The sequence below is a fragment of the Astatotilapia calliptera genome, chromosome 23 (assembly GCF_964374335.1).
Source record: "Astatotilapia calliptera chromosome 23, fAstCal68.1, whole genome shotgun sequence".
Taxonomy (NCBI): domain Eukaryota; kingdom Metazoa; phylum Chordata; class Actinopteri; order Cichliformes; family Cichlidae; genus Astatotilapia; species Astatotilapia calliptera.
In genome coordinates, this window is record NC_137443.1 from 5234721 (window position 1) to 5245747 (window position 11027).

The 11027-nt window shown below is 41.2% G+C and overlaps 1 protein-coding gene across 1 annotated transcript in view; it reads right to left on the reverse strand.

Annotated features, from left to right (window-relative positions):
- hcn2b (hyperpolarization activated cyclic nucleotide-gated potassium channel 2b) overlaps positions 1–10984 on the reverse strand; it is a 41003-nt gene extending 30019 nt beyond the window's left edge. Inside the window, exons 1-3 of the mRNA XM_026159549.2 lie at positions 9983–10984; positions 8176–8599; positions 3735–3896 (exon numbers count right to left, since the gene is read on the reverse strand). Of these exons, the coding sequence (XP_026015334.1) occupies positions 3735–3896; positions 8176–8599; positions 9983–10830 (1434 nt within the window). The 5' untranslated portion in view covers positions 10831–10984. The remainder of the gene's footprint in view (positions 1–3734; positions 3897–8175; positions 8600–9982) is intronic.
- Between the last annotated feature and the right edge of the window lie 43 nt (positions 10985–11027).

An 11027-nucleotide genomic window follows, 5' to 3' on the forward strand; every position in this document is an offset into this window, starting at 1 on the left:
TGCTGTTTTGTTTTTTAGCCTTGGTAGCAACACAAGTCTGTGGATGACAATGTGATTAGTCACTCTAACAAATGGGTTGGGCCACAGTTGTCTTCCCCACCCCACAAAAGGAACTACATTCTCAAACCTATGAGATTTCTTAGTTAACTCAGCTCTCAGTCTCTGACATGCATTGTACAATATGATGCTATAGAAGGCATATTCTACTTATTTATACTGATCTTAAAAACTGAGCTGAATTAAAGGAGCAATCAGTCTCATTTTGGTGTGCAATTTTCTTATATTCATCTCTCTTTTTGCAGATAGGTTTCAGAAAAATATAAGTATTCCAACAATTGCTCATCCTAAGCATATTTCAAAAGCTTTTCCTCCCACATTTAGATTTCTAACCAACTATGGGATACACTTCAGGTTACACTGAGGTTTGTATTTATGTATTTATTTTGAAGTTTGCCTTCATTATAAAGTAAAGCAGCAAAGAGCATTCACTGCTTTTTACTACACGGCTAAAAATGACAAGACAACTTTTCTTCATAAAATGGGGTTGGTTTCACCGGGGCAACTTGGCCCACAAAGACTGCAGCCCCAACCAGCCCGTGAGGCTGTTTTTTCCTTTTCTATTTTTTTAGCTAGCTACAACATGACTTGACCTTGCAAGAATTTTTAATCCTCTTCAACAAAAATACATGTCTGTGGGCTGCAACAGTCACTCTGACTTAAAAATGCATTTAATTAGCTAAACTTTGTCAATTGGTTTCTTAAAGTCTCTCTGTTGTATTGCCTGCTGTAAATAGCACCACCCACTTTAACTTTTCTTAAAAATCTGTACCAAATTAGCACTGAGAGTGGCTGTCAGGTCATACACAGCAGTTATTATTCACACACATATGCAACATTTCCACACACAGACCTCACACAGTAACTGTCCATTATTTTTATATGCACTGACAGGCCTGTTTGCCGGTTCGGTCACTTCAGAATGAATGGAGGGCCTCGTTATCAACTTCCAAAGCATGAATGTTTCTTGAAGTGCATCTCTGTGTGCCTCAATACAGTGCAAATGCATAAATAGGTTCTCACAAATTGGTGTTCTGTTGCAGTTACAGCAGCTCTTCTGCTTCTCCAGTTATAAAGAAACGCAGTTCATTTTTGATGCAGAGAAAGAAGTCGAGAGGAAAAGAGCGTCTTTATTCTAATGCCATTGATATAACAGCCAATCAGGCCAAGGGAGATGGGACAAAACCACCTGTCATCTTTCACATAACAGAGAGTCACTTACATAACAGACCACGATCATCCGGTCTCTTGATCACTCTGCAGCAGGAGCCTGATTGTCGACTTACAATAAACACCACTGTCTGCTGCAAGAGTATCTTTTCCCTTATTGAGTGTTAAGAGGCAGAGATGAATACACTGCAGAAAAAAAACAGTCTGAAGGAGGATATTTTGACTATCACTTAGTTATACTGTACTATATATCACATGCACACAAATCTCAGCCAAACACAACACATCTATATAAAGGGACATGCATAAAAATGCACATAAGAATAGCTACTGAAGAAACGAGTCCCATGTTTTTCTCAGGAATGGCTTTCTTGCCCTATTTCCATAACCCTAAGTGCATGCATGACGCAGAGAGCAAAACAGGGTGGAGTCCAATAAATGTCCAGTGCAGGCAGGCAGCCTGTCAGCCCGAGGAGGCACGAGGATCATTTAACGCTGGATCTCTTACTCAAAGCAGCTCTGAAGAAGATGTGACCTTGATTACCCTGAAATGGCAGCCACACCCACATGTGTGCTCGCTGGCATTATGGCAGCGAGCTTGGAAAAAGGCACAAGCCCTAAACAACACACGTCACTCTGGAAAACTGAATGTATAAGGAAGGAGATATCAGCGAAAGAAGAAGTGGGGCATGAAGGATAAAAGAGTCACTGAAAAAGCAACATATAAAGCAATTTTCCATACATACAAATCCATACATTCAAGAAAGAGAGATAGAGGAAATAGGATGGCCAGAGATGAAACTAGAAAGAAAGGGATGGAGTGACAGAGAAGTAACAACAATCTCCCCTAGGGTCAATTGGTGTGAGATCCATCTGTTCCTAGAGATCACACACACTCATAACAGAACACACCTATTCATGTAAACACCATAGCACCATAGTACACAGTGTATTTCAGGGAACTGAATGCCAAAAATCTCTGTGCCAAAATTAGAAGGTTTTCTTCCAGCATATCAAGCATTTCTCAGCTGCAGCAGAGTCAGCCAGTGCCTGACAAAAGCATAAAGAAGGAATTATCCGGTATGCTGAACTTCCTTAGGAGAAGGAGCAAAAGATGTAATGTTCCCCATAAAAAATGGTTTCAAGACAGTTACAGTTATGTGGAGAAATAAGCATCCGGCAGCCAACCAATGACGTCTTTTAGCTCTGTCAGATAATTCGATGGTTTCTAGGACTGTTGATATTGCTGTCAATTAATTAAGATTAAGACTATTTTTTCTGTTTTCTTCCTGTAGTCAGCCCCTGCAATGCAAACTGTCCTCTATAACTCAATCTATTTACACCCATTAGAGCAGATCTCTTCCTCCTGCGCTTGCATGCAATCTGCTTCACCAGTTTACTTACAGCTGCTCACAAACCAATCATCACCTCTCTGTTAACAACATTGCACGCACACTGTACAAATCGCAGAGTCACAGCCATTCATTAAGCTTATCATCTCAGCTGCTGTATCCAAAATATCCCTTGAGTACTTCATACAAAATATTTAAACCAATTCTAATGTTTCTCTCTTTTTTTGTGGGACAAACAGGATTGACACTGACACTAATGCTTCCTTGAAACCACCACAATTCTTTTTCTGTTTGCCAACAAACATACTGTATGTGTGAAAGTGAATATATGTGTGAAATACAGTTTTATGATAAAAGGTATTTGTATCCTCTGACTTGTCTGTGCCTCCGGCCACTGCCACTCACCACCTTCCAATCTGTTATCTCCAAAGCAGAATGACATGTGAGACTGGATAAAAGGATTAAGTTCAAAATGATAAAAACCCAAACAGTATTTTTTGGGTGTTTCTCCTCTTTATTTGTCCACACTTGTGATTAATCGTGCAATTTAAATAAAATAGAGACAAACAGAGGCTGTTCTTTAGTCAATGTTATACGGTTTTGTTTTATAGCTTAGACAATAAGTGCTTTCCAAAATGAACAAAACTTTAATGATTACTTTTCATTAATTATCCAGTTGGATTAGAAGATAGTGTGTTTCAATACTAGCTATCAATTTCTTTTTACATTTATGTATGCATTCATTTTATTAATTTATTTTTTCTCATGCATGCCAGCAGTAATTTTGGTGAAAACCTCTCCTAATGGTCTGTCTTCCAACAGACAGCTAGAAGCCACCTGCCACCCAGAAGGAGGACAGGACATTTGACAGGACAAAGAAAGAAGAGCACACCTAAATTACTGCATGAGCTTCTATATGAACTGAGTGACAGCAGCATGTTTTCTTTCATCCACCTCCTACTTGCCGTACACTGGCGTGTCTCCTGGGTTTGACTAGTGGGGGGTTAATTGAAGCTGAACGAAAGCTCCCAACTCCAGTCTGAATAAATAAGCTGTGTCACCACGCTAGTTGTGCAGTGAACACTTTTCCTGTGATTGTCTAACTTACGATCGCACTGAACACAAAAACATACACACAGAGCATTTTTTTCTTACCACCATCTTGTTGAGGGAGACCCAGCAGTCAGATGGAAAGTCCTGCAGCATGGGAACAAGAAACTGGAGACAGCCATCCCAGTGGCACAGCAGTAGCATCATACCAATCAGGTTGAATATTCGCACCACGGCACTGGCTAGGTCATAGGTCATGTGGAAGATCTGTCAGGAGGAGGAGAGATGGGACGTGAGGGTTACAGATTTGGAGAGGAGGCCAGAATGAAGCCAGAACTGATGTGTGAGCAGAATGAAAAGTTGGTGTTTATAGCGATTGAGCGAGAGTTGAAAACAATGGTAAACACTACTCTATCGGCTCTCACAAACAGCACATCCAGCATGTTATCATTCTGCTGATAGCACTGGCAACAGTGATGCTGTGGGGACTATATAAAATAGCTTTAACTTGTGCACAATTTGCACAGTTGCAAATCCTGATCCACTCTGTAGGACAATTATTATATTATATTTTTTTAAGAAAATAAATCATACTCTTGCAAATTTAGCAGATTCATTTTGGGCACGTGGTACAGCTTAACAAGCTGTAAAATTTCCAGAAATGAGGAAAACATAGTTTTCATATGTAGTTTTTTTGTTGACGCTGGCAAATTAATATTCACATTTAGCCATGTTTTAAATGCTAGTTATGTGCTAACCTCAAAGGTTTACCTGAACACAGTAATGTGAGAGCAGTGGGAGTGAATTATTATAGTAAAATATAACACTTCTGAAGCTGTGATGGAGAAGAGGTGACTGACCAAACTGCTCTCCATCACAGACAATCCTGCCCACTATGAGCAACACTTACTAGGCAGGTAGCAAAGCAACTTCTCTAACAAACTGATTGAGCTCTGCTGCCACAAGGAAGGATATAGGCAATCTTTCATACCACATGCTATCTATCACTCAATATATCTGTCTGGCAGGGAATCGTTCGCCAGATATTTGTATTGTTATTAATATTATTAACATTATATTTATAAATTTTCTGTTGATAAGTTGGTTGACAATGAAACATCTCTGTTATTAAACATCGCTCTCTCTCGCTCTCTCTCTCCCTCCATGGCATGCAGCCCAAAGTCTAGTTAAGCTGCCCATGTTCTTGCAATGGAGAGGTTGCTACAATATCCACAAACTGAAAGGAAGTTTGGAGAAAGTTTTTTGTGAGTTTCACACTCATACAGGAACCTTTCACACCAGAGGTTGTTATTCATCTCTTGCTAATATACAAATATCTATTAGGGCAGCTTTAGGTAACATGACGACCTGTGAGGAAGAACTTTAGGATTTGATATCTCAGTTTATTTATAGGTAACGTGTCTGTTAACAACTAAATTTATTGTTATATAAAATTTGAACAATTTAATGAACTATGATAACAGGTGGTATAATTTTGACCAGTTTTTTAGTAACTTATAAACAGCAAAAAACGTGCTTCGCATTCCCAGGCTGAGGTTCTCCATTATAACCAGGTGTGAGACCACAGGGCATGCAATGTGCATTCATGATAAAACCTCATTAGATGCTGATGAAGCTTTGATCAGCAGCCCAGGCCAGGCTCTCGCTGCTGTTTCTTAAGAAGCTCACCCCAGGTAAGAAGGCTAATTTGCGTGGAGCTGGTGATGTGGTCACAGCCTTGTAAACACCACTCACTATGGCTTGGCTGGCTATCTGCCAGGCCAAATTATCGTGGTTCGTGTGTGTTTTTGTGTGTGTTTGTGTATGGGTAGGTTTACAAGTATGTGGGGATTAGATCTTGAGAAATTCATCTTAAATGTGAACTAGGCCTTTGTGTGTGTTTGTGTGTGTATGTGTGTGTGCGTGTGATGACATGAAGGAGCCGCTTCTGTTTAGAATTTACAGTTTGGGAGCAGCAGGGTCAGGGCATGCTGTCACACATCTCTACACCTCAGAGGCCCTGCTGTCCTAAACATACAAGTCACATGAATATGGAAAACTGACACATGTTATACCCCAGTTGTTAATGTGCATGATCCTAGTTTAAATAGCTCTTGGACTTTTCATATGATTTGTGTTTGGATGGATAATGGCAATTGTATCAAAGTTTATTTAAATTCCTCCTAAATGTAATTTATAAAATGTGCAAAACAATTTCCTCAGAAATATGTAGCATTTCAGCTGTATGCTGCACATCACATTTTCCTTATCCAGTTCTAAAATGTCATCAGCACCTGGTTGTTTCACTCTTTTGATATATATTCATTTTTTCTCTTTACAGTAATTTAGTTTTGATCCCTTCCCCAGGCCTGCTTTGGGTCCATGTGTAATTAAATCAAAATCAACAAAAGAAACCACTTTCTTTGCACATTTTGTGTATATCCTGTATTGGCTAATGGCCTTGGGTCATTTAGAAGACGCAGAAAGGGAAACATGCTGTGAGGCCCTGCCCTGTGATTAGAAAGCGTTCCCATTATGATTAATGAGCTAGGACTAATGTTCCCCCCAACACCAGAACAGCACCTGGCCATGTGTCACTGTCACACCACAATCTGGGTCAAAGCATAGTACTGTGACTACAAGTCACAGCCTGAAAAACACAGATAAACTATTTGCTGCTTCTTTCTGTCAGACTGCTAAAATGCTTTTAGAGTAAAACTAGTGCGTATGACGGATATGAACCTTTTTATCCTTCCATCCCTGGCACTTGTGCATTTGCTCTTGTCCATTCCCCATCATTGTCGAGCTCATGAAAAAGGCATCAACGCAAGCTTCCTGCTTCAGCAAATTGTTTTTCTCTGCTTCTGTATCACCAACATAGATGCATAAGCGATTTATTCTGAGATCATTCCACATAAATGGTTTTTTAGCACGACTGTTACCCAGTGCTCACCTCACCTCTGTACTGGCCTTCAATAGATCTATATGGTGAAATCATCACAATACTAAGACAAGCTTTTAGGAAACAGTGCTGCAGCGAGCGGACTTAAGCTGAGCTGAGCTGAGCTGGGCAGAAGAGGCAAACAGTTCCCCCCGTTTGGATCAGGCAGAGCAGAGCAGAGCTCAGCTGAACTAAGAGGATCAGGGCAGGGCCAAGTTGAAGCAAAGGAGCACTCGCGTGTGTGTGTTTCTGTGTGTGTGTGTACGCGTCTGTGTTTGAATGAGTAATTAGGGTTTTCGTCAAACCCAAATTACCACTGTGTAATCAGAAGAGCAGTGGTTATTTTCAGAGTGAGGGGACACTCATTTGATTGGAAGATGCTTGTTTAGGCCAAATAAGGAAGCACAAAGAAGCACACACACAGTCCAAGCTGTGGAATGCTGTGTTTATGTAAAATGGGGCCATATGATGGATGATAATGCACTTTTCTCTAGAACATTATTTCCTGATGCAATTAGAGATGCAAGGGGGTTTGCATTAGCAAGTCTTTCAGCATGTGGTTGCAGCTGTTTGATGCCTTAATTGGTTGAAATGCTGCAACAAAACATTTTTTACTATGTGGAAAGTTTTTTTCTTTCATACAGTTTTAAATGCATCAACAATGTGATGATCAAGTAAGATGACCTATAATCCACTCATCTTGGCTTGCTGCAGTAGAAAACTCTACACCTAATTTTTTGTGCCTTCTCCTGTGATACTAGAATGACTTATACTGACAGAACAAGCCACTGCACTGGAAACTGCTGCACAATTCTTAATTAGAGCCCAGTTAGATTAGTTTCTCATTATTAATGAGCACATTTGAAAGTGGAGGGGTAATAGTAAGCAGATCATCTGATCATAATTGACTAACTTCTGCATTACAGCAATAATCAATGCAGCTGTAGTGTCTGTCAGGTGTAGCAAACGTGATGCTAATGAGTTTTTTTTAGACATTAAAGCTATGCAGTAGTAGTAGTTCATTAAAAAACATACATAATTGTATGAAGAAGTTAAAAACTTAATATTTTCTTTTGATGCTTTTGGGAAAAAAGTCTTCCTCTGTAAGATTTCAGTAACAAAAAAAGACCTTATACCACAGGGGATGCATATGATGAGAAAATGATATGAAAAACAGACTGACCTACATTATGTTTGGACCAGTAGAAACCCAAGATGTGACACATCACATGCATCAAGTATTTAGTATTGATTAAGGGTTTATTTGAACAGTTTAAAAAGTAGGTAGGACCAAATGGTAGTCAGCATATGCTTGATCTATTTCAGGATCATGAGATAGTCCTTGTAAAAGTGGATTCCCTGTGAGCGACCCCTAGCCTTACAAAGTTTGAGAACCACGGAGTAAAAATCTAAAATAGAGATGTTCAGTGTGGAAGTTATGTGTTTCCTTTCAGTATTATCTGTTTATATAAAAGTGTTACATAAACTGTGCATTAGAACCCCATCTGGTCCCATATACTTACTTTATCCAGTATTTATCCAAGCTAAACTTCAATACTGAACAAAACTTTCCTGTTCGTATAGAAATGCTGTAACTCAGCATACCTCCTCCCACTGATGGATGTAACGGATGAGTCTAGACAGCCTCAGCAGACGCAGCAGACTGAGGATCTTCGTGAAGCGGACAATGCGGAGTGCCCGGGCAGTTTTGTACACCTCTGAGTCAATCCCCTTCTCCACGATGAGGAAGATATAATCCACAGGTATGGAGGAGACGAAGTCCACCACAAACCAGCTCTTCAGGTACTTCTTCTTGATCTTCTTGGGGTCGAGGATGATCTCGGTGTTGTCCTCGAACACGATACCAGTCCTAAAGTTGAGTACTAGGTCCATGAGGAAGAAGGTGTCAGAGACCACATTGAAGATGATCCAGGGTGTGGTGGTCTCATCTTTAAAGAAGGTGATGCCTACAGGGATGATGATCAGGTTGCCAACCATGAACATTAACATGGTGAAGTCCCAGTAGAACCTGTCAGGACGAAAGAGTAGAAGATGATTAAAGGCGCTTGTTTAATCCCAACACACGCAAACAAAGGGCAGTATAGGGCCATGTGTACAACTCTGAAATCTGATAGAGAAAAAGATGTAATAATAAAGTAATAAAGGAGAAAAATCTGATGCTATGCATATGAGAAGAGAAACCATGTCTAAAATCTGATGTCCAGACATTGACAGTGTTGCTACATGTTATGGATATCACATATCAGGAAAGAAGCTGATTCTGCTTGATTTATGATACGGGGTAAGCATATTTCCGGCCCTCTCTGTGTCATGAAGCAATGCACTCTCACAGGCTGAACACACTCAGAAAACTAACCCAATCCAAACTGATAAATCTTTCAAATTTTATGAAATGCCTGATAGTTCCTTCACTTTACCCCATTAACCACAACCATGCAAAGAAAAGACAACTAAAGCAAAAACAGCAGAATACCCTCCAAACAAGTCAAGTACAAACAACAACCAGAGCCCAAATCAATAAAGCAGCCTTCACGGCTGTGGTGTTGTGCACCATCACCTATTTTCAGTAGTTAGTTAATGTGACATTTATTGGTTTGAACAAACATTCACACAATAGCCAGTCACGCCACAGCATTAGGTGCTGAATTATGAGAACCTGTGTTTTAAAGATAATTCAGCTGGTGAACTGACCATGCGAGGCATCTATGAATATTCCTCTGTTTATTAAAGTAAGAAAATTGTGTAAGTATTTTTATATAACTTTACTCAACTTACCTATTATTAACTGGCAGATTAATTATGAACGATGTTTGTTAGTGTTGCAGGATAAGAGGAAGACACTGTGGCTACTTATATTAGAGGAACTAATGGAAGCGGCTGCTGAGTCATGACTTGAACTCTTGTTATGCGCATCCTGCTGTTGAGCTTTGTCCGTAAGTTAACACAATCAAGCCATGTATTGTTAATAAACAGCAGGCTTTACATATTTGATGGTACTCAAATAAGAAAGACAAGAAACCTGGTTTCCCCACATTTTATTAGAGGAGCTGTCCTCGGTGCTGAAACCAAGCACACTTTAAGACACATTTAGAGTCAACTTTGTGACACCTCTGGAATATGGAGCTTTTGTGTAAACACAAAATCTCCCATATGTCATCATTCGGTGCTTCAGGAATAGAGAAATAGCTCTGTTTATGATAGGGTACGGTTCAACTTTTTCCCCCAGATAACCATTGAATGTTTAAAAATAGCATACTTATGTTCATATTCCCACAATCTTCACATATAATGTTGTTTGACGTAAAGAATGGGCGCTGGGCAACATTCAAAAACACCCCTTTAGCTTCTTTACAGCAACACTTTCACTGACCTAACACAATTTGACCCATACCTGAAGTCGCTGTATGGGTGGATAATCCAATTACCCGCTGACTTTACGCGTTCTTGTTCTTTCTCCACTGCCTTCTGGCTGCCAAACATGCGCAGGGAGAATTTATTAACTCCAGGCTGAAGCATGGCACTAAACTGCCGCTGCATGTATGTCTGATTCCCCTTGGACTCTCCATCATCCGGCACTATCTGAGAGCCGTCCTCTGCTTTGCTGAACGTGACAGAACTTCTTGGCTGCTGAGCCAGTCCTTTACTACTCGGGGGGTTGGAGAAGGAAACTCTGGAGTCCTTTTTCTCCGTTGCTGCCGTCGTCTTGACCTCGGCCCCAGGCCCCTGTGTCAGGGACCCTGCTGAAGTGACAGAGCCGTCCATGCTCGCAGCCAGCTCCTTATCGTCTTCAGCTGCTACTACTCCATCTGCCTGCTTCTCCTGTCTTGAGATGAGAGAAGAAAGACTGCCTGAACTGGCCGGGTCTCTTCTACAGTCTCCGTTTTTGTTGCATATCATACCGATGCCCCCCTCTCCTATCACGCCCGCCTCAGACACTGTGTCCCCTGCACTCCTGTGGTCTGACTCTGTGCCGCCAGCAGCATCCCTCTGGCACAACAGAGCAAATGCACAGCTGCCGCTGGGAGTAAAAGGTGTGGAGTCCTCGCCTCGCAAGAGGAAGAGCTCATTGTTGTTGGAGTTTTTTCGCACAGGAGAGACGGCTCCGCCTCCTGGCGAGAATTTCTTCATATTGGTCCCCCTGCTACTCCCATGATCCTCGCATCCAGCCGAGCTGGCTATTTGAAAGGGTCGAGCCTTCTGGAATTTGGGCTCCTCCTCGCTGTCCTCCGCCTCGTCCATTACAGGCAAACAGACACTTCCGTACCTTAAACCGGGCGAGACTGGGCGGCGGCAGAGGAAGGAGTGTGGACTTCAAAGCCTCCGTCTGCTTTCCATTCACATCACTTAACGGTGTACCGGTGGCGTTGCTATGGCTGCAACCTGGCTGTTGTTATTGTGTGGTAGAGAGAGGGAGAGAGATAACAGCTTTACCCTGG